Source organism: Oncorhynchus tshawytscha, linkage group LG10 (assembly GCF_018296145.1).
Source record: "Oncorhynchus tshawytscha isolate Ot180627B linkage group LG10, Otsh_v2.0, whole genome shotgun sequence".
Lineage (NCBI taxonomy): Eukaryota > Metazoa > Chordata > Actinopteri > Salmoniformes > Salmonidae > Oncorhynchus > Oncorhynchus tshawytscha.
Genome location: NC_056438.1, coordinates 60394842 through 60419638, shown reverse-complemented (window position 1 = coordinate 60419638; position 24797 = coordinate 60394842). Strand labels below are relative to the sequence as shown.

Below are 24797 nucleotides of genomic sequence, written 5' to 3'. Positions count from 1 at the left end.
GAATAAAATATCAATATTATAATATAATAAGATATCAACAATATGAAACTCTGTAAAATACTGAAAAGGTAGGTGTGCAATCTGAATAGAGGAAAAATGTAATTGTGTTTATGCTAAATGGAACATATGGAACATAATATACAACAGAAAAGGTCATGAACATTTGCTTGAGATATGAAATATTTCTATTTGTTACATACATACATCTTTCGCAGATCATTGTAGAAGTCTATTTGAAGAGTTTCTATCAATAACGCTAAATAGCCATTTTCAGAACTGTTGGTAAATGAGCTTTTATTGTTATTGTAAGAACTTATTGAAGAGTTTGGTGGGGGTTTTTCTCACTATTTAATCACGGCATGGGGTTGATGACAGAGATGTATTTGTTTGAAATCTATCACTTGATTTCAGAGAGACAAATAATCAGAGAAATAAGTAGTACTTTGAGGTTTCACGGGGTCAAATGTAACAAATAACTACATTTTTTATAAAGAACAGTACAAATGATGCATGACATCAACATTATGAATCAATACATTAATATGAGATCTGTATGTAAAACATTTACATTTTACATTTTAGTCATTTAGCAGATGCTCTTATTCAGAGTTAGTACATTCATCTTAAACTAGCAAGGTGAGACAACCACATATCACAGTCACATACAATACACGAACATTCCATTCCATCTAAACAATAGATATATAGCAATTTGTAAGAATAAAAAAACATTTAAAAAAATCTGAGAACAGTAATATTTGACACACACGTTAAAGGTGCCCATAAGCAATCATTTCTGGTGAAAACACAACCGTGAAAAACTGATGGATATAGAGATTTGGAAATTAACTCTTAATTTACACTGTAATACAGGTGCCAAGATGTACTTGGAGGTGCATGTGATATTTCGTAAGTATTTAGACTCCATTGTGCTACTGTTCTACTGTTCTACATGTCTATATGAGGTGTTGAGCAACACTCTTCTCTCCCTCTCAGCCTCCATTCTGTATGAATTCAACAGAATAAAAGTGCATTGAGAGGAGAGATGTCCTTGTGTTCGTGTGATTTTTTTTTATGAGGCCCCTGACAGTGGCGTCGCTCTACCAGGATGTGGGGGGAAGTGGCCAGAGTGAGAAGCCCACCACAGGACTCCTTCTCTGGATCTAATTTTCACATAGCAGGGGTATGGACCTGGACATTCGTGGGGATTTAAACCACTAGCCAGCACCTCTATAACAAGACACTGCCGAGAGAGAGAGAGAGAGAGAGAGAGAGAGAGAGAGAGAGAGAGACAGAAAGAGTCTAAGTGTGTGTGCGTGCGTGCGTGTGAGAGAGAGAGAGAGAGAGAGATAGAGAGAGAGAGAGAGGTCATCCAATCCAATGACCTGTATCAATACTGATGTTTGATTTGAACATGTCAGCCTAAAGTTAAAAAGGATATGTATAAATCATTAAATGTATACTACTGTATATTATAACTGGTTTGAAACAAGTAGCTTTATATTAGGCCTACTCTTGATTTATTTTTTTGTTTTGAGTTATTTATACACAAATAATGAAATTAATTGTTGACTTCGGAGGATGAATTGTATTACAATAAACAGGAATAGGCTAGATAGTAATAACGCATAGATATTACAGATATGAATAATATAATATCTATAATTAATATAGCAATTTATTTTAATCTGCAATAGGTGAATATTTAAAACAAGCATGTTCAATTGTTCTTCCCAAACACCAAATGTCATGGTTGCCTACCACTCACATGAGGGATGTCAACAGCCACAACAAAAAACTCCTTCCCTGCTTAACCGTTTCTACCAGAAGGGGGACCAGTCCGTCTGCCGAAGACGGAGAGTGGTCGACCGCGAGCCGAGACAGACGAGACTGCGAGGGCGACCAAGCAGATTTTGGGTCGTGAGTTCGACTCCGGATCCGGGGACTAGCAAATCCAGCAATCCGCATCTTGCCATGATCCCGAGGATTTTAATCATGCCTCTCTGTCTGTGTGTGAGTGCAGGCAGGCTGACAATGATTTCCTCAGTGATTACGTACAGAGCGAGTCCCTGCGGGGTAGGGGCCCCCTCTGGAGCCATCCTGATGGCTTTGGGGGCCTTGCTTCCATTTTCCATTATTATGTGGACTACCGGAGCGACAGCGCAGTCCAAGACCTTGCAGGTTTGTGATGAGGAGGGAGCTTCCATCTTCTCTCTGCTTCTTCATCCTCTTTTTAAACCAATTTAGACGTAGATTTAGATCAGATTCCGAACCTAATCCATGATTAGCTAACTGGATTGGGAAAAGGAAGACTCTATAAGAGTTTTGATGCTTCTAGGTGGATATGCAGGGAAAATTGTTATTCTTTTTTTCTTTTGTTTCATTTTTGCTCTCTCACAGCAGGCGTTTTGCATATGTCTTTCTCACGCGACTGCATTTGAGATCTGAAGCTAAAAGCAACAGTTCAGCTTTTATTTCTAAACGACTATTAGCCTATACCTACAGTACACGCGAATGTGTATTGCTGGAGAATGGAAGAGCATGACGGTACCACTATATTCTGACACTTTTCCCGATACGCAGTTGAACTAAATAGAGTTGCCTACCGATTAATTGGATTTTAACATTAGGTTACATCCACCTACTCATCACAAAATAATCGCAACTGATATTCAGACCATATACATTTTTTGTAATGGTAAAATAACACTCGCTGCTATTGTCAGTGAAATTTAAAAAGGATTTCCTTAGTGTATCCAATTTACCTGTCTGAAACTGAGCAACTTCAGCGTTTTCTGTAGGATGTCGCGCCGCAAGCAAGCTAAACCAAGATCATTGAAAGGTAAGTGATATGTTGGATGCCTCTGAAAAAGATCGTAAACTATGTTGGTGTGGAAACCAACCAAATTCACCAACTAACGTTTTAGATGAAATCAACTTGTATACGGTAGTGTGAGTTCATGTTTTTACAGAGATTAGATACTATTTTCCTCTCGTTTAAAAGTATTTTCCCCTTTTTTACATACTCATTTGGAAACGCCTGGCGAATTCATTTTTCTTGTAGGAAAAACCCCTCATGGTATAGTAACATTGTAATTTGTGTACATTTAGGAAGCTAGAGAGGGGAGAAATGAGACAGCTCTATACGGAATAGGCTACCCCGAGCGATGTGATGGAACGCGGCGAGTTTGAGGACCATCTGGATCTGTTAATGACGCTGAAGTTCGGAGCTTGAGCTGGCTGTCTGCTGGAATGGTTGATTTGTAGTGTCACGTGACGCGAGTCTGATATTAAATGGGAGGAAGCATTTTTAATAAAGTGTGTGCTTGTGGAGGAGGAGATTAGTAGATTAAATTGATAGCTAGAAGGTACTACTTTGCGTTTGACCTGTTCCTTGAGAGCCTTGATAATTAGATTTCATGAACTGTCAGATTACTTTAGAACTTTATCATTATTGGTCAATAGTGGGGATTTTCTCATATAATCTATTCCACATTAGTGCTATATTAAAACGAATGCTATTATATGATTATAAACATAAAGCAGAACTACATCCACATGTGATATGTATTTATTTGATAGACTCTCAGTTTCCAAAGTGATACATTATTTTTGCTCTGTACACATTCATTTGAGATGAACTTTGTCTTAATTTATTCTTAATTGGTCACATTATGATATGTACCAAAGGTATCTTAGATACATACACGTACACACACACACACACACACACACATAGGGCTGTGACGGTCATGGAATATTGGATGACGTAATTGGCCAGCCAAATGACCAGGGTCACTGTTCGAATAGCAAAAAAATGTATGCATTATTATTTAAAACAAAATATTTAAGCACATTTTCTCCTATGCTCCTTACTGCATGTGCTGCCATAGAAAAATAATGAATAGAACACCCGTCCCCATTCAAGGCAGTGATGGCATATAGGCGGCCATTGTGAATGTGCCCATAGGAGCAAAGCAGGAAGTAAAAGCAAGAACTAAAAGCAGGAAGTGCACCCATTAATATGTGCTGGGATTTGTTGATTCAGCTTAACTGACAAAACCAAAAATATTTTCCATTGCATGAGCCACGTCATATAACATCATTTGAATTAACATTCTACATTACCATGGAAATGATTGCATCACAATATTAGGAAGCCATTGCAAGTGTAGTGTACCCATGAGTTTACAGTCAAATTTCCAGGGTTAGAGGTTCCAAGCCTGTTCTATTTGTTCTATTTCTATGTGCGCTGCTGCTGCATTGTGTGGGGGAGGGGGGAGACTTGTTTGGGAGACTTGTTTGCTACAACAACACCTTTTGTTTCAGCAAGGAGTAACAAAGTTTCATCACATTGTGAAGAGTCCATGTTCCCTCCCCCAAAACAGTTATCACGGTTATTTTATTTTAATGATGTCTTTATCCATAACCGTCAGTTACACGGTTCTACGGTAGCCAGCGTTACACACACAGTATTTCTCTGTAGTGTTTGTGGTATGGTAGCTGCTGAGGTTCGAGGTTGAGCTGCAGTTCATCTGACAGGCATTGTATTTTGCTCAGCAAATAATTGTCCACAATTTCACTGTCTCAGCTTGTGGTCTGTTGACTCTTTCTTTCTCCCCTTTCATTCTCGGAAGTCTTCATCTCCAAGGATAGTTACATGGTCTATGGTAAAATTCCTACAGCGACCATTTTAAATCAATACCCAGGAGAGAGGGGAATGTGAGTGTGAGTGTATCATGCACATCTCACTGTTCTTGTCACAGACTTTTTCAAGTGTGTCTGTGTCTGCTGGTTATATTCACAGTAAACAACGCCTCTATAGATAGATTTCTGTTTTTGTCAGCAGCTCACACTTTGGTGGCATTGACTGGTTTTGATGCTGTAGGTGAAATGACATTCTCTATTCTCCAAAGATAAATCACTTAGACATTATATGTTTGAACCAGCAGATGTGCTACAAGTGTGTGTGTGTGTGTACATTTCTTTAGTGTGTAGGCACATCATTTCTTCTGTGTGTGTGTGTGTACATGTGTGTGTGTGTACGTGTGTGTGTGTGTGTGTGTGAGTGTATGTGTGTGTGTGTGTGTGTGTGTGTGTGTGTGTGTGTGTGTCTGTGTGTGTGAGTGTGTGTGTGTGTGTGTGTGTGTGTGTGTGTGTGTGTGTGTGTGTGTGTGTGTGTGTGTGTGTGTGTGAGTGTGTGTGTGTGTTGAGTGTGTGTGTGTCTGTGTGTGTGAGTGTGTGTGTCTGTGTGTGTGTGTGTGTGTGTGTGTGTGTCTGTGTGTGTGTGAGTGTGTGTGTGTCTGTGTGTGTGTGTGTGTGTGTTTGTGTGTGTGTGTGTGTGTGTGTTGAGTGTGTGTGAGTAAACAGTATGTGTCAGAGAGAGACTGCATGCAATATTTTAAATATTGTCTGAGTGATGACATTTAGTGTTTGTTTTTGTATTGCTATTGAAATCCAAATGCAACAGGCTTAGTTGCAGAAATGGTTTCTACTCCCATATGTTCTCCACAACTGTCTTGTCTTTAAGTAAAGTTGTAATGAAATGTGAACCCGTCCTAGATTTTTCAGAAGAGAGCAGGCAGATGTTGTTTATTGTTTTGTGTCCACCTCTATCCGTAAGGACGCAGTCATACTTATACTGATGTTCACAAGACAGCCTTCCTTTTCATCTGTTTTGGGGATTCTGCATAGTTTCAGTGTTTGCATTAGGTGGTGTCTGTCAGATTATATTTCCCCTCAGAATGTAGCAGCAGAGTATTATTTATTGGTTGTCTTGTGTTGGCTAGAAACAGTGGTCAGTGTTTGAATGTAATGGTAGCTCTTACTCTAGGTAGTTTACCTTTCAGACTGTAATAGCAGAGTTTCAGATCACAGTGTCATCGATTGTGTTGTGTGGGTTGTGTGGGTTAGAGACAGTGGTCAGTGTTTGAATGTAATGGTAGCTCTTACTGTAGGTAGTTTACCTTTCAGACTGTAATTGCAGAGTTTCAGCTCACAGTGTCATTGCCTGGGTTGTGTGGGTAAGAGACCTGGTCAATGTCCATGTCTCACCCTGACAGTAAAATAACACTTTGTTCTGTGACTGATAAAAGTAAGGTCAGACGCTGATGGCACATGTAGGGACAGTCAATCCCAATCATGTCCGGAGACGGGGGCGTACGGGAGGCTATCGGTTGACTTAGGTTGAGAGACAGCATGTACAGAGAGAGAAATCAAATGTTATTTGTCACATGCGCCGAATACAACAGGTGTAGGCCTTACAGTGAAATGCTTACAAGAAAGAGGACAAAATAAAGCTTTGATGGTCGCCTCTCTTTTTCTTCTTATTCTGTCTATGGAATCTGTCCCCCTTTCTTTTCCCTGTGGAATCTGTCCCCCTTTAATTTCTCTGTCGATTGGATGCTAGAGGGAGTCAGAGGTTATGTTTTGGTCCTGTTGAGGAAAAGGGCAACGTTACAAGTCCCGTTTCAATTAAGTCTGAGAGAAGTAGCCGGCGCCGTTAATGCTTAGGGGAATAGATGGCACAGGACAAGACCGTACATAATTCACTTATATGCAAACACTTCACCCTCACCACTGACATTTACTCAATCCTGTTCCATCTGCATTTCTAAACTGTGGCGGGTGCATCGTGATTTTGTTTTGATGTGAACGCTGAAGTGTTGGGTCAGAAGCTTGTTCAGTCACAGTGATCTGCAGTGATAGAGGGATAGAAGGACGATCCCTCAGTCAGACTAGTCCAGATTCTGCACATACAGAACATATGACTGCCTGCCACGTTGCTCACTGACCTCCTGAGCAGAGAGCGCGAGAGAGAGACTGGGTTGATATTTTCTCTTAGAGCACTCTCTCCCACTCCTCTGTCTTCATTGGCTGAAAACTATATTTCCAGGGTAGCTGTCGTCTGCATACATACATTTATTTTCTGCACCATTTAGTTAATGTATAGCAGAGTATGATGAAATCGTTGTCATGTCATATACACCTTAAATATATGATGTTTATCACAAGATGAGTTCCGTCACCACATGAGTGAACTCTGGGAATTGGCTTGGCATTGGATAGAAGCAATGGAAATAGTATGAATGCTTATTACAGTCAAGGAAATGCTATGAAATCAACAGCTAACATAGATCCTCTGTGTCATATAGGCTGACTGTCAAAAAGAACCCTGTTTTGGCTTAATTAAATAGTCTAGAGTTTGCCTTGATAAACACATTTTTTTCTCCTCACCATTTTGTCTTTTGAATTGGGTCTATATGACTTGATTTAATTTGATTTCAGGTCATTGACGTTCAGGCTTTATTGTTATCATATTAGTGGGGTTCATTTAAAGTGTTGCAAATGTTGAGAGTTCAACCATAGTTAAACCATGTCTCCATCTCTAGTCCAGTATCAATGCATTTATTGATGTCCAACCTGGCCAATATGGAACTAGGCAGATGTGCTGCACTCTGTGGATACATAGCCACTTTTTTCGATTTGAAAACCAAATTTACAGTACCTAATTTAAACCAAGTGATTGCAACTAGGCCATACAGTACTTGAGCTTTAGAGTTTTGTTGTTGCGAATATTAATGAAAAATAATTATTCAGTATGTATTCATAATTATAAAAAAATGCAATAAGAGCTGCACTCATTTGCTTTTAATGATTAAAGTGAGAGACAGAGTAGATATGCTATTCACTCTATTTTATTTTCCTCTACTTTAAACTCTAGCAAGCTCTAATGCCATTTCTACTTTAATAAGCTCCCAATATTTTTTTATAATTTTATTTTATTTTAATTTTTACAATTAATGATCTGTGATATAACACCCATTAACACTTTTCTAATGTGACACACAAATATGGTTAGTATTATCATTAAGGAAATGATGATGGAGCCATAGAAATCCCATTAACATGGCTGTCAGTGTGCTTGATGTGCTGGAGGCTGGGGCTCAGTGAGTTGTGCCGGGCCTGTCTGGGTGCCACGGGAGCTGGCCGATATCTACTTTTATTTCATGGCGTGTGTCTCTCCTGTTGTCATGGCTTGTCTGTCTGCTGGGAGATGGTGCCTCCCCGATCTGCTCTCAATGATTGATTTCCTGACAAATTTGTTTGAATAAAATACATAAAGTATTATTATTTTTGTTTAATAAATATGATCATAATATAAAATAATACATTAGTATGATTATTTATCCATTGATAGTATTATTATTTTCAATAAGGTATTATTCAATTTCAAACTACTTCAGAATGACTATTCATATTCAGAACATGTTTACATTATAATAATACATGAAGGATTACAAACATTACAGTGTATGATTAACACATGGCTCCTCCATTGCAAATTATTTATGACCCTAATCAGCAGCAGTTCAAATAATGCTCATTAAGAAAGTTATTCATGGGCAGTTTGTGTCCTCTCCCCTTCTCTCCCCCAGCACTAATTGAGGAGGTTTGACCTGGTGACCCCAGCTAAATTGAGTTGTAGTCCCTGTGGCGAGTGTCTCCTTCCCGGTCAGTCAGGGCCGATTACACAGCCATTGTGCTCCACATTGTAATGTCCAAGCTCACTGTAACCAACCAGATGAATCCCGCTGCTACTCACCGCTCGCATATCCAGGAACAGAGACTCAGGGCTTTGCATGTGTGTGTGTGTGTGTGTCTAGCAGTCCTTCTTCTCTCTCTCACATACACACACACACACACACACACCCTCTTTACTTATGGCCTTACAGCCTTTCACGCAACAGGAATTCATTTGATGGATTAAAGCAAGTGATACTCAGATTGTGTTGTGTTTTGCCCGTTCACATCTTCATTAGATTGTGGTGTGTTTTGCCTGTTCACATCTTCATTAGATTGTGTTGTGTTTTGCCTGTTCACTTCTTCATTAGATTGTGTTGTGTTTTGCCCGTTCACTTCTTCATTAGATTGTGTTGTGTTTTGCCTGTTCACCTCTTCATTAGATTGTGTTGTGTTTTGCCTGTTCACATCTTCATTAGATTGTGTTGTGTTTTGCCTGTTCACATCTTCATTAGATTGTGTTGTGTTTTGGCCGTTCACTTCTTCATTAGATTGTGTTGTGTTTTGCCCGTTCACTTCTTCATTAGATTGTGTTGTGTTTTGCCCGTTCACTTCTTCATTAGATTGTGTTGTGTTTTTCATTAGATTGTGTTGTGTTTTGTTCACTTCTTCCCGTTCACTTCTTCATTAGATTGTGTTGTGTTTTGTTCACTTCTTCATTAGATTGTGTTGTGTTTTGCCCGTTCACTTCTTCATTAGATTGTGTTGTGTTTTGCCCGTCATTAGATTGTGTTGTGTTTTGTCCTTCTTCATTAGATTGTGTTGTGTTTTGCCCGTTCACTTCTTCATTAGATTGTGTTGTGTTTTGCCCGTTCACTTCTTCATTAGATTGTGTTGTGTTTTGCCCGTTCACTTCTTCATTAGATTGTGTTGTGTTTTGCCCGTTCACTTCTTCATTAGATTGTGTTGTGTTTTCTACATGATTTCTAAGAGACATTTCACTGTATTGCTTTTATTGAGGACATATGGCCATGAGTCTTATTCTTTGGGTTTGTATTTATTGGTTGGTAATTCATTTGTAGATGACATGTTGAAGGATTGATTCTTGCCAGGGGATTGCCAGTCTCTCCTAAATGACTTTGTGTTGGATTGTATATGTTAATCAGCGGACCTTCAATGCTACAACACTTGTAGTCAGATGACATTATTCCTGTTACATGTATAAAATCAAAGGAGCAGTGTTGATTTGGTCCCATGTGTAGTATGTTGTATCAACACAACGTTGCAGCATAATAATAAAAACAGTGTGTCATTGTAACGGTTTTCTAGTGGTGATGAAAGAGAGTCGGACCAAACTGCAGCGTGTCGATTGCGATCCATGTTTAATATAACAAAAAAAACGAACTTACAAAAAACAATAAACGAAACCGAAACAGCCTATCTGGTGCAAACTAACAACGAGTACACATAGGACACTAAGGACAATCACCCACGACAAACTCAAAGAATATGGCTGCCTAAATATGGTTCCCAATCAGAGACAACGATAAGCATCTGCCTCTGATTGAGAACCACTCCAGACAGCCATAGACTTTGCTAGACAACCCACTAAGCTACAATCCCAATACCACCACCAAAACCCCAAGACAAACACACCACAATTACAAAAACCCCATGCCACACCCTGGCCTGACCAAATACATAAAGATGAACACAAAATACTTTGACCAGGGCGTGACAGAACCCCCCTAAGGTGCGGACTCCCGAACGCACCTCAAAACAATAGGGAGGGTGGGGTGGGCGTCTGTCCATGGTGGCGGCTCCGGCGCGGGGACGTGGACCCCACTCCTTTAATGTCTTAGTCCCCTCTCCCTTCGTCCCTGGATAGTCCACCCTCGCCGCCGACCATGGCCTAGTAGTCCTCACCCAGAACCCCACTGGACTGAGGAGCAGATCGGGACTGAAGGACAGCTCGGGACCGAGGCAGCTCGGGACTGAGGGGAAGCTCGGGAGTGAGAGAAAGCTCAGGAGTGAGAGAAAGCTCAGGAGTGAGAGGAAGCTCAGGAGTGAGAGGAAGCTCAGGAGTGAGAGGAAGCTCAGGAGTGAGAGGAAGCTCAGGAGTGAGAGGAAGCTCAGGAGTGAGAGGAAGTTAGATCTACCAGCTCCTGGCTGGCTGGTGGTCTCAGCAGATCCTGGCTGACTGGCAGATCCTGGCTGACTGGCAGATCCTGGCTGACTGGCAGATCTGGAAGAGTCTGGTTGACTGGCAGATCTGGAAGAGTCTGGTTGACTGGCAGATCTGGAAGAGTCTGGTTGACTGGCAGATCTGGAAGGGTCTGGCTGACTGGCAGATCTGGAAGAGTCTGGCTGACTGGCAGATCTGGAAGAGTCTGGCTGACTGGCAGATCTGGAAGAGTCTGGTTGACTGGCAGATCTGGAAGAGTCTGGCTGACTGGCAGATCTGGCGGCGCTGGGCAGACTGGCAGATCTGGCGGCGCTGGGCAGACTGGCGGCGCTGGGCAGACTGGCGACGCTGGGCAGACTGGTGGCGCTGGGCAGACTGGCGGCGCTGGGCAGACTGGCGGCGCTGGGCAGACTGGCGGCGCTGGGCAGACTGGCGGCGCTGGGCAGACTGGCGGTGCTGGGCAGACTGGCGACGCTGGGCAGACTGGCGACGCTGGGCAGACTGGCGACGCTGGGCAGACTGGCGGCGCTGGGCAGACTGGCGGCGCTGGGCAGACTGGCGGCGCTGGGCAGACTGGCGGCGCTGGGCAGACTGACGACGCTGGGCAGACTGGCGGCGCTGGGCAGACTGGCGACGCTGGGCAGACTGGCGACGCTGGACAGACTGGCGGCGCTGGGCAGACTGGGGGCACTGGCGGCGCTGGGCAGACTGGCGGCACTAGCTGCCCCATATAGGCTGACAGCTCTGGCGGCTTCTTACAGACTGACCGCTCTGGCGGCTCCGTGCTGACTGGCAGCTCCTTGCAGACTGGCAGCTCCTTACAGACTGACAGCTCCGTGCAGACTGACAGCTCCGTGCAGACTGACAGCTCCGTGCAGACTGGCAGCTCCGTGCAGACTGGCAGCTCCATGCAGACTGGCAGCTCCATGCAGACTGGCTGCTCCATGCAGACTGGCTGCTCTATGCAGACTGACATCTCTGGCTGCTTCATGCAGACTGACAGCTCTGGCTGCTCCATGTAGACTGGCTGCTTCATGCAGACTGGCAGCGCGGGCTGCTTCATGTAGACTGACAGCTCTGGCTGCTTCATGCAGACTGGCAGCTCTGGCTGCGCTGAACAGGCGGGAGACTCCGGCAGCGCTGGAGATGAGGAAAGCTCCGACAGCGCTAGATAGGCGGGAGACTTCGGCAGCGCAGGAGAGGAGAAAGGCTCCGACAGCGCTGGAGAGGCGAGGCGCACTGTAGGCCTGATGCGTGGTGCTGGTACTGGTGGTACTGGACCGAGGACACGCACAGGAAGCCTGGTGCGGGGAGCTGCTACCGGAGGGCTGGGGTGTGGAGGTGGTACTGGATAGACCGGACCGTGCAGGCGCACTGGAGCTCTTGAGCACCGAGCCTGCCCAACCCTACCTGGTTGAATGCTCCCGGTTGCCCTGCCAGTGCGGCGAGGTGGAATAACCTGCACTGGGCTATGCAGGCGAACCGGAGACACCGAGCGCAAGGCTGGTGCCATGTAAGCCGGCCCAAGGAGACGCACTGGGGACCAGATGCGTAGAGCCGGCTTCATGGCATTTGGCTCGACGCTCAATCTAGCCCGGCCGATACGCGGAGCTGGAATATACCGAACCGGGCTGTGCACCCGCACTGGAGACACCGTGCGCTCCACAGCATAACACGGTGCCTGCCCGGTCTCTCCAGCCCCGGTAAGCACAGGGAGTTTGCGCAGGTCTCCTACCTGGCATAGCCATACTCCCTGTAAGCCCCCCAAGAAATTTTTGGGGCTGACTCTCGGGCTTCCATCCGCTCTGCCGTGCTAGCTCCTCATAATGCCGCCTCTCTGCTTTTGCTGCCTCCAGCTCGGCTTTGGGGCGACAATAATCTCCAGGCTCATTCCAGGGTCCTTTACCGTCCAATTCCTCCTCCCATGTCCATAACTCCAGGTGGTGCAATCTCTCCCACTGTAGCTGCTGCTGCTCCTGCTGCTGCTGCCTCTGTTGCCTCTTCTCCTGTTGCTCCTTTGGGCGGCTACACTCCCCTGGTTTAGCCCAGGGTCCTCTCCCGTCGAAGATCTCCTCCCATGACCAGAAATCCTTGGTGAGCATCTCCTTTTTCGGCTGCTCCTGCCTGTTGACACGCCGCTTGGTCCGTTGGTGGTGGGTGATTCTGTAACGGTTTTCTAGTGGTGATGAAAGAGAGTCGGACCAAACTGCAGCGTGTCGATTGCGATCCATGTTTAATATAACAAAAAAAACGAACTTACAAAAAACAATAAACGAAACCGAAACAGCCTATCTGGTGCAAACTAACAACGAGTACACATAGGACACTAAGGACAATCACCCACGACAAACTCAAAGAATATGGCTGCCTAAATATGGTTCCCAATCAGAGACAACGATAAGCATCTGCCTCTGATTGAGAACCACTCCAGACAGCCATAGACTTTGCTAGACAACCCACTAAGCTACAATCCCAATACCACCACCAAAACCCCAAGACAAACACACCACAATTACAAAAACCCCATGCCACACCCTGGCCTGACCAAATACATAAAGATGAACACAAAATACTTTGACCAGGGCGTGACAGTCATTGGCAGAGTTTTACAATGTACCTTGTCAAAAATGTATTAACTGATGTGATATTCTGTTTGTCTGCTCATATAATATATTATTATATTATAATATATTATTATGTCTGCTCATAAAATATATGATTATATTATACGAGCAGACAAACAGAATATCACTTCAATATTATACGAGCAGACAAACAGAATATCACTTCAGCAGCCGACCAGCTACCATCTCTTGTTGAGATGGTTATCAGGCAGCTGTAGTATATATTCATTAAATGAGTCAGGGGTATTATTATTAATTTCTCATTGAGTATTGCATCAATGGCTGATGAAATGTGTATTTGATCGTTGCTGAGTTGTCATTGTTGGAGAAATACTATGGGTAAATTATTTGCATGTCTGACAGGTTAGCTCGGATGACCAATAGCGCACCTAGGTAGCACCTGTCAAATCCACTGAAACATCCCATGGAGTGATGGAAATAAAAAGGAATTTACATCAAGAACAAAAATGGCTTGGTTTGACATTTTTTAATAAGTTCACAGTGGTGACAAATCATCAAATCATGGCTGATGCTGCTGTAATGGATAAGTTCTGATGGCATTCTAAAATGGAATTTTCTGCCTCAACTCCCTTATCTCGCCAACAGGGACAGTAATCAAAACAAAAACTCCAGCTCTCCTCCAAACACACACACACACACACACACACACACACACACACACACACACACACACACACACACACACACACACACACACACACACACACACACACACACACACACACACACACACACACACACACACACACACAGTCCTTCCACCCAAACCAATCTCTGTACAAACCATGGGGGATTTATTAGGATCCCCCTCTATCCTGGTCCATTTAAATGATCCTGGATGCAAGGTGCTCAACACAGCTGGATAAACTCATTAGATTCACAGGGACTCAGGCTCACTCTCTAAGGCCTGTATGTCTCCACAGGACGAGGCGAGGCTTCTGCACTGGTGAGACGGAAAGATACAGAGACACAGTTCTCTATTTACGGTGCTCTATGGGGACACATTCAACATTGTGTTCATCTGCCACTCCTCATCTCTCCCATTTTAGTGATGTGTTTAACAAATTAACTAACAGAGTTCAGAGGACTTTTGTCTTCTCACAAATTGGATAAATGGTGTGTGATTAACTCTGGTAGGAGTGCAGATCTATTGTTCTTCCTTTTGTGGAATGAAACACATTTCCTAAACATGGCATGTCATAAAGACAGCTTTGAAGAGGATCTCCTTTACTGAAACTCTTGTTCAATATCGGCCAGCGGTTCCGGCAAGTGAAGGAGACATTGCCACTCCTATCTCTCGCGTTACCGTCTTCATAAGAAGCTGCTTGCCTCTTCCCTCTTGATTCTCCAGCGAGGTTTGACACCACTCTCTACATTGACTCCAGCTCACTTGAGAATAAGTTGCTCACCACCATAAGATCCTTGTCTTAATTATACAAAGTACAGGATATTTGGTGCCTTTGATTAAAAGTGTCACTAGCTGGTTTCTGGTGTTGGCAGTCACACTGCCACTCTCCCCCTGCTGGGAGGTCCTGTCAGACACCCCTTTCTCTCTGCTGAAGGGAAATGAAAGGCTAGATGGAGAAGGCATAATGGAGAATGCATTTCAACTGCAGGGGAGGAACAGCGAGGCATCAGAAGTCCTTGGTGAGACCCTCATTTTACAGGGAACAGGTGGGAGAGTCTTTAGTTCTCTTCCCGCTGCTAAAATACATTTAGTTCCCTGTACTTGACATGCTGCAAGGAACTCTCTCCCCCCCCACCGTCACCCAGTTCAAAACAGTGCCCACGTGAAAAAAAAACAGGCCTTATCAAGCTAAAGTTATTTTTGTCAAGACCAATATCACATTGTATCAAATAAGGGTTAATTGCCATGTAGTGTAGCTAATGAATTAATCTTAACGCTGATCAAACCATCACTCCTATGACAAGCGTTCAGTTACCTATCACTGACTGACTGGGGGCTGATCTGAATGCACAGTCATACTCTGACAAATTAAACCTAAAAATCGCACAAATATGCCACGTTGTGAACTGGCCTTGGATGAATACATATAAACACAGTCTTTCAAAACTACGAAATATAAATAATATTATATCTTATAGTCCTATGAATTGTTAATATCCCCGTAGTCTCACGTTGCCATATCTCCAAAATCATATCGTTGTCACGCCTCCCTTGGACTTTTTGTATTGCAAAAACGGTTTGAATGTTCCAAAATAGTTTTCTAACTCATCTTCTGTGGGGGTGGTGTGATATGTGCGTCACTGTTTTCTGTCCGGGTAGTTGTTACCTATGCTAGTTTTAAAGTTGTCAAGTGTGGCCGGCAGTCTATGATTTATATTTGCTGAAATTGAAAGAGGACTACGCTGGGAAAGTCAAATGTCACAGCACGTTCTAAACCGCTCTAGTGACAAAAGTACTTTTTCCTTCGTCTCCATTCATCCACATGGCTGCTGGCTGCACTTTTGCCCATTATTTTTCTTTTGTAAGGACCCAAAAAATGGAGGCAGTGGAAGAACCTATTCGAGTAAGTAAACACGGTTTTTATGTAAAAAAAAAAAGAAAAGAAATATTATCAGCTAGCTAGCTGGCTACAGTAGGTCACTTTGTATGCTAACTCAACGGAGCTGCGAGCTAGCTGTTTAGCTAAGTTAATTAAATGTCATCAACTAGCTCAGTGTTTCCCAAACTCGGTTCTGGTCCCAGCTTCAGCTGTCAGTAAAGGAACAGTATAGGCTACTGGATAGGGCAGGTATTTTTGTGTGAGGACATTATGAAAATATTCTCCAGTTCCAGTCCCTAGAGAGGGACATTTTGAAGACAGAGATAATAGCAACATATTCAGTGCTGTCTATTTTGAGGATAATGAAGCCTGTTTGTTTGTTTGTTTGTTTCTGTCCTCAGGAAATCTGTGAAAGCCTGTTTGCAGATGAGGAGAGAGGTCCATATGAATATTCCAAGAGACTGTGTAGATCCTATATGCCATGGGTTGTATGTGTAGGCCTACCTATGTTAGCAAATGTTGCATACAAAAATACAGTTTAACATCACTCACAATGTATAAACCTATTACAATTGGCACTATTACCATTACAAACCCTGCAGGAGGTCTGCTGGGAGTACAGGGTTCTGTCCAGCAAACCCTGCTGGGAGTTCAGGGGGACAACTTTGGTTTTATAAGTGGGGGACATCATTTAATTTTTTTATCCAGTCGGATTAACACTACAAACAGCCTACCCGACCGCTTGGAGGAGTTTGCATGGTCCTAAAGCACACCATTGCCTCGTTTTGTATCACATTCCAATGGTAAAACTGCCATTTCAGAATGTGGGGGGACATGTCACCCCTGTCCCCAGTGAAAGTTGCGCCCCTGCCTGAAATGATGCTTTAGTAATAATAGCCTACTTGTTACTACTCAAGTATCTATTGTTGTTTACACTAAGATGTCTAATCTTTACATACGATTTAGCTTATTTGTACATTTTGAAGTGTTGATTCTTTGAAGTGAAGTGTTTAAACTTGTTTTAACTGTTAAACTATTATTCAAAATGAACTAGTGTCAATGTTGATTAATCATCACAATCCTACAATAAAGAGGGGTTCTGTCTCTAATGTGTCTGTGTTTCTGTGTTGTATTCTCAAATGAACATTTCCTTTTGGTCTAGTTGTAAGATCACCAATCTGTTTTATGTGATTGTCACTCTCTCAGTATATCAGCTATGTGAATCCATTTTGCACATTATCATATGGCATGCATCACTAATGCAGCCATAGGCCTACAGTATGATGTATGTCTACAGACCCTGGTTTGATTCCAGGCTGTATCACAACCGGAAGTAATTGGGAGTCCTATAGGGCGGCGCATCATTGTAAATAAGAATTTGTTCTTAACTGACATGTGTAGTTAAAAGGTTAAATACATTTTTAAAATGATGGCATTACTGGCCTTATGGACATCTATTATCTGTAACAGAGAATAGCTAAACTCACACATTGTTTACATGTTGAGATATATGTTCTCAATTTTAAATGATACCAGTAGACATTGTACAGTATATACCAGATTTTGTATATGCCTTTTAAGTGCTAACATGTACAGTTGTTTAGTGCACATCTAACCCTTGTAATTTAGGTACCATATGGAAATAAGGAGATGTCAATTAGGCTACAGGAGATGAGCATTACAGATAACATTTGATGAGGTTAATGAAATGTTCTTTTATACATTTTAGCAATGTTGCTTGCAAAATAATTGCGGTTGTTCCCATAGATAGACAGTACATGGTTGCTCTATGTATCACTGACCCTGCCTGCATAAGCTAGCGACTGGGCTAAAACAGCTAACTTTTAGGTCAATAAAATATGCTGTTTTTATTAACATTTTGTAGTCTTTATAATCATGAGAGAACGTTAACTAGCTAGTTATACCAAGGTAGCTTAGAAGGTTAGCTGACTTTTCTAAAAACAAACCTCGTTGTGGCTAGGTACTTCTTGTCCCTCATGCTAGCCTGTACAGAAAATATCACTTCAGAAATATATTGATAATGGCTGGCATTGTAGGCCGTTGTCCTGAATGAATTGTGAGTAATGTTGTGTGAGAAAGTTACAGAGGAATAAATATCATACCCCAAAAACCTTTATTTAACTAGGCAAGTTAAGTTAAGAACAAATTCTTATTTACAACAATGGTCTAACCCGGACGACGCTGGTCCAATTGTGCGCTGCCCTATGGGACTCCCGATCATGGCCGGTTGTGATACAGCCCGGGATCGAATCCGGATCTGTAGTGACACCACTGCGATGCAGTGCCTTAGACCACTGCAACACACGATCCTCCAAAATTCTAGATTAATGCTGTGACAGTACCATTTTAGTCTAAATGTGTTATTTATCTATATCTTCTGTCTAATACATGGGGTTTTATTTTGTCTCAGAGATATCCTCTCACTAATGCAGTCATCAAGGTGTTTTTCAGTTTGTCACTGTTGATGTTGGGAGAGGGTTTCTTGGGAGAATTTCATTAATCATAATGTCATTACTCAGTCCAATATGTTATTTACGTGGGAGGTTGCCTACCTTGTTGCCGAACCTCATACACATGAAAGGCTTGTGGATTCCCAAACTCCAGAATTGCAGAAATCACTGAAGCTGGAGACTTATATCTCCCTCTCTAACTTTAATCATCAGCTGTCAGAGCAGCTTACCGATCACTGTACCTGTACACAGCCCATCTGTAAATAGCACACCCAACTACCTCATCCCCATATTGTTATTTTTTAAATCTTTTTCACCCCCACTATCTCTACTTGCACATTATCATCTGCACATCTATCTCTCCAGTGATAATGCTAAATTGTAATTATTTCGCCATTATGGCCTATTTATTGCCTTACCTCCCTAATCTTAATACATTTGCACACACTGTACATAGATTTTTGTATTGTGTTATTGACTGTACGTTTGTTTATCCAATGTGTAACTCTATGTTGTTGTTTTTGTCGCACTGCTTGGCATTATCTTGGCCAGGTCGAGTTTGTAAATGAGAACTTGTTCTCTACTGGCCTACCTGGTTAAAGGTAAAATAAAAAAACATACAAAAATAAAAAAACAGGTTGAGCTGTTGAAATCTCCTGGAGTTTCCATGCAGTAAATAATAAATATAAAAAAGATAGTGTAGAAAAAAGGGAGAAAGACAGTCTCAGTGTGTCTGACAAGTGGAAACTTGTTTTTGGTTTCTTGCTGTTAATCACTTCTTCCCCCTCTCTCTTTCTTTCTGGCAGTAGAAGACAATGTGATAGAGGAGCAGCACAGTCCTGGGCAGACTGCCATTCCGAGCGGTAATGCTCCATTTCATATTTCATAATTGGGGTCTGGAAAGTGGAGCGTGCGTGTGATCTATGGAATGAAGTGTGTTTCAACCATTAAGATATGTTACTGCTCCTTGTGTGTTTGCTCACCTGTGTGTGTGTGTGTGTGTGTGTGTGTGCGAGTGCCCATGCAGGCACGCATGTCTGTTTGAGAGAGCATTTTTATCAAATGCTGTAAAATGCATGCGTTGTGTGTATATTGTATTCATGCCTGTTTGTTTGTGTGTGTGTGTGTGTGTGTGTGTGTGGGGGGGGTACAGTTGAAGTCGGAAGTTTACATACACCTTAGCCAAATACATTTAAACTCAGTTTTTCACAATTCCTGACATTTAATTCCCGGTCTTAGGTCAGTTAGGATCATCACTTTATTTTAGGAATGTGAAATGCCAGAATAATAGAAGAGAGAATGATTTATTTCAGCTTTTATTTCTTTCATCACATTCCCAGTGGGTCAGAGGTTTACATACACTCAATTCAATTAGTATTTGGTAGCATTGCCTTTAAATTGCTTAACTTGGGTCAAACGTTTCGGGTTTCTTCACGATGCTGTCTGTGTGAGTGGACCAATTCAGTTTGTCTGTGATGTGTATGCCGAGGAACTTAAAACTTGCTACCCTCTCCACTACTGTTCCATCGATGTGGATAGGGGGGTGTTCCCTCTGCTGTTTCCTGAAGTCCACAATCATCTCCTTAGTTTTGTTGACGTTGAGTGTGAGGTTATTTTCCTGACACCACACTCCGAGGGCCCTCACCTCCTCCCTGTAGGCCGTCTCGTCGTTGTTGGTAATCAAGCCTACCACTGTTGTGTCGTCCGCAAACTTGATGATTGAGTTGGAGGCGTGCGTGGCCACGCAGTCGTGGGTGAACAGGGAGTACAGGAGAGGGCTCAGAACGCACCCTTGTGGGGCCCCAGTGTTGAGGATCAGCGGGGTGGAGATGTTGTTGCCTACCCTCAACCCTATAGCCCACAAATCGTCTATAGGGTTGAGGTCAGGGCTTTGTGATGGCCACTCCAATACCTTGACTTTGTTGTCCTTAAGCCATTTTGCCACAACTTTGGAAGTATGCTTGGGGTCATTGTCCATTTGGAAGACCCATTTGTGACCAAGCTTTAACTTCCTGACTGATGTCTTGAGATGTTGCTTCAATATATCCACATAATTTTCCATCCTCATGATGCCATCTATTTTGTGAAGTGCACCAGTCCCTCCTGCAGCAAAGCACCTCCACAACATGACGCTGCCACCTCCGTGATTCACGGTTGGGATGGTGTCTTCGGCCTGCAAGCCTACCCCTTTCTCCTCCAAACATAACGATGGTCATTATGGCCAAACAGTTCTATTTTTGTTTCATCAGACCAGAGGATATTTCTCCAAAAAGTACGATCTTTGTCCCCATGTGCAGTTGCAAACCGTAGTCTGGCTTATTTATGGTGGTTTTGGAGCAGTGGCTTCTTCCTTGCTGAGTTGCCTTTCAGGTTATGTCGATATAGGACTTGTTTTACTGTGGGTATAGATACTTTTGTACCTGTCTCCTCCAGCATCTTCAAAAGGTCCTTTGCTGTTGTTCTGGGATTGATTTGCACTTTTCGCACCAAAGTACGTTCATCTCTAGGAGACAGAACGCGTCTCCTTCCTGAGCGATGTGACGGCTGCGTGGTCCCACAGTGTTTATACTTGTGTACTATTGTTTGTACAGATGAACGTGGTACCTTCAGGCATTTGGAAATTGCTCCCAAGGATTAACCAGACTTGTGGAGGTCTACAATCTTTTTTTCTGAGGTCTTGGCTGATTACTTTTGATTTTCCCATGATTTCAAGCAAAGAGGCACTGAGTTTGAAGGTAGGCCTTGAAATACATCCACAGGTACACCTTCAATTGATTCAAATTAAGTAATTTAGCCTATCAGAAGCTTCTAAAACCGCAAAAAGATTTTCTGGAATTTTCCAAGCTGTTTATAGGCACAGTCAACTTAGTGTATGTACATTTCTGACACACTAGAATTGTGATACAGTGAATTCTAAGTGAAATAATCTGTCTGTAAACAATTGTTGAAAAAATGACTTGTACATGCACAAAATAGATGTCCTAACAGACATGCGAAAACTATAGTTTGTTAACAAGACATTTGTGGAGTGGTTGAAAAAGGAGTTTTAATGTATGTCAACTTCTGACTTCAACTGTATGTGTGTGTGTTCACGTCTTTGTTTCCTAACCTCTGATAGAGGTAGAATAGAGCTCACAGAGCAGATGAATGTGTCCTGTCTGCTGGTGTGGCATTCACCGTAGGCCCTCCAGGAACAGAGCAGTAATCCAGGTCAGGCTCATAGAGAGCCCCCTATGAATGAGGCCTGCTACTGATCACATCCACCACGCGACCATTCTTTCATTTCATTTGTCTGCTAAAGGTTAAGTCTCATTTGTGGTTATTTTAAACCTGATATGGATGGCTTTGCCCAGCAGGTTGGGGACCCTGGGTACTCACACAGTCACACACACTGCCTGGCACCTAGCACTGTAGTGAGTCCAGTAGCGTTTGCACACCTCCCTCTCCCTCTCCTCTGCCATCTCTGCGTAAAACAGTCTTGTGCATAAGGCAAGAGCACCAGGCCCATACCAGTCTATTCTATGGCTGTAGTTTTTTGTATTGATGTCTGGGTGTTGGTTGGTGTTTGGTAGAGAAGCAGGCTCTGTATGTCTAGGTGTTGGTTGGGGAGAGTCATACTCCGTATATCTGGGAGTTGGTTGGGGAGAGAGGCAGGCTTCGTCCTCAGCCACCCCAGCGGCAGTAGATGAAGCGCTGGGCTTATGAGCTCCTGTTTCCCCTGGTTCCCTGGGACACCTCCTGTCATCCACAGCCAATGGCGGGCTAATGAGAGCCCCTGATTACAATGACCTCCTCAGACACACGCACACACGCCTCTCTCTCCTCTCCTCTCCCCTCCTCTCCTCCACACCTTCTTCCCCCGCCTCCTCCCTCTAGACGCCATCTCCTGAGTTAGGGGAGACAGCAGCGACTTGATCGATGTCTGCCTGTGGAGAAATCAAGAGGGCACACAAATTAATTTCTCACTTTTCTCATTTGAGTTTGTATGGCTGATTTTCTTTCTTCTCTTGTCAGATGCAGTGTAAAGGATGCTAGTAGAAGTTGCAGAAATTTGCTAAAATATAGGACAAGATTATTGTTATTGTTTTGAATAATTTGCCCCACATTTTTGACTTTTCATTTAGTCTTTCATGTAATTTCACCTGTTATAGTGCCTTGAGAAAATATGATTTTGGACCAATGATCAAGAACAGTATTGTTTTTAAACCCCTTTATATTTAAATGGCAGATCTAACATTTACAGGGCCTTATGGTTAAACCATTGCCCATCAAGAGCTTTTTGATGTAAAAAAATACATCAGCTTCTATTCATGCTTGTAGGCCACTGATCAGTGATTGACATGGTCAAAATACCCATTAGCCCCTTGATAATCCCCTACCTAAATCAGATGTGATGTGTCGAGGGCTTGGCTCAAGAGAAGACCCCCAGCAGTGTTCCTCTATGAGCCTGTATGTTCATTGTGTCTTACAGCCAGGTACCTACTGTATTATTATTCTATACGCCACACTCATGTTTGATGTATAACAGAATAGGAAAAAGGGGGAAATGATAACAAAATAGGTCTCTGGTAAAGAAGAAAGAAAGACAGCATTTTAGTTAGCTAGTGCGGAGGACAGGAACAGTATGATATGGAAGGTTTAATGAGGCAGAGTGCTTTTTACCCGGAGAGAGCGTGTGGAACAGGCTTAAGATCCACAGCTTGGCTTTACAACTGCCGTCACTGCCTGTGTGGAGTTATAACCACATGCTCCGCCTTCTTTCTTCTCTCTTTAATATCTGCTTTTCTTTCTCTCCTCCTGGCTGTGGCTTGTTGGGGCTGTTTTGAGGAAGACGGTGTCTGCTCCAGCTAGAATCGGAATGGACTAAGCTCTGGGTCTGAGAAAGAGAAAGGGTGTGTGTGTGTGCCTGTGTGTGTGTCTTAGTGGGTTTGTATTCTTATAACAGGCGTACATGCTTACATGCGTGTGTGTCTGTAATAGAGTGTGTTAGATCTGAGAGGTTGTCTGGATGGCGATGTACTCTTACTGTAGTGCAAGCTAGTGGTATACATCATAGTGTCGGCTGATGGCTGAGGCAGCCCCAGATCAATGCACTGCAGGGCTTCGTACAGCAGGAAAAGGAAAGGACTCTTTCACTCCAGCACTTCTCAAACCATATTCTCTATTATTCATTTCCTTTGTTGTTCAACTACACTAATGGCATGGCAAGGCGCTTCGTTCAATATTATCACTCAGAGAGAGAGAGAAAGAAGAGAGAGAGAGAGAGAGAGAGAGAGAGAGAGAGAGAGAGAGAGAGAGAGAGAGAGAGAGAGAGAGAGAGAGAGAGAGAGAGAGAGAGAGAAAGAGAGAGAGAGAGAGAGAGAGAGAGAGAGAGAGAGAGAGAGAGAGAGAGAGAGAAAGAGAGAGAGAGAGAGAGAGAGACAGATAGAGAGAGAGAGAGAAAGAGAGAGAGAGAGAGAGAGAGACAGAGAGAGAGAGAGAGAGAGAGAGAGAGAGAGAGAGAGAGAGAGAGAGAGAGAGAGAGAAAGAGAGAGAGAGAGAGAGAGAGAAAGAGAGAGAGAGAGAGAGAGAAAGAGAGAGAGAGAGAGACAGAGAGAGAGAGAGAGAGAGAGAGAGAGAGAGAGAGAGAGAGAGAGAGAGAGAGAGAGAGAGAGAGAGAGAGAGAGAGAGAGAGAGAGAGAGAGAGAGAGAGAGAGAGAGAGAGAGAGAGAGAGAGAGAGAGAGAGAGAGAGAGAGAGAAAGAGAGAGAAAGAGAGAAAGAGAGAGAAAGAGAGAGAGAGAAAGAAAGAAAGAGAAATAAAGAAAGAAAGAAAGAAAGAAAGAGGAAATCAAATCATGTTTCTCATTCGTGCGCTTTGATTTCCTTTCCTTAGTGTTCTTATATTCCTTTTGGTGCAACGATTTTAATGGTGAATGATGCCACCGGTGTTACCTGTGACACGTGGTGGTTTCTTTATCATGTTAGCTTCCGTGTTGTTTCGGTTGTTTGCTCTACATCCTCCAGTAATAGTTTGGCCACGTGAATCTAAAAATGTAATATCAAATCAAATTTCATTGGTCGCATACACATATTTAGCATATATTATTTCTGGTGTAGCGAAATGCTTGTGTTCATAGCTCCAACAGAGCAGTAGTATCTAACAATTCACAACATACACTACGGTTCAAAAGTTTGGGGTCACAGAAAGGTCCTTGTTTTTGAAAGAAAAGCACATTTTATGTCCATTAAAATAACAGTACATTTATCAGAAATACAGTGTAGACATTGTTAATGTTGTAAATGACCTTTGTAACTGGAAACGGCAGATTTTTTATGGAATATCTACATAGGCGTACAGAGGCCCATTATCAACAACCATCACTCCTGTGTTCCATTGGCATGTTGTGTTAGCTAATCAAAGTATAGCATTTTAAAAGGCTAATTGATCATTAGAAAACCCTTCTAAAAGCCTATGTTAGCACAGCT

The 24797-nt window shown here is 42.9% G+C and overlaps 1 protein-coding gene across 6 annotated transcripts in view; it reads left to right on the top strand.

The window, feature by feature from the left end:
• The first annotated feature begins 2188 nt into the window (after positions 1-2188).
• LOC112260559 (zinc finger protein 521) overlaps positions 2189-24797 on the top strand; it is a 183721-nt gene continuing 161112 nt past the window's right edge. For 4 of the 6 annotated variants that reach the window (XM_024435766.2, XM_024435764.2, XM_042328821.1 and 1 more), the window contains exons 1-2: positions 2190-2842; positions 19138-19194. In XM_024435766.2, the coding sequence (XP_024291534.1) occupies positions 2803-2842; positions 19138-19194 (97 nt within the window). In that variant the 5' untranslated portion in view covers positions 2190-2802. Of the gene's footprint in view, positions 2843-19137; positions 19195-24797 lie in introns of all 6 variants that reach the window. The other 2 variants (XM_024435765.2, XM_024435763.2) reach the window with 2 other exon arrangements.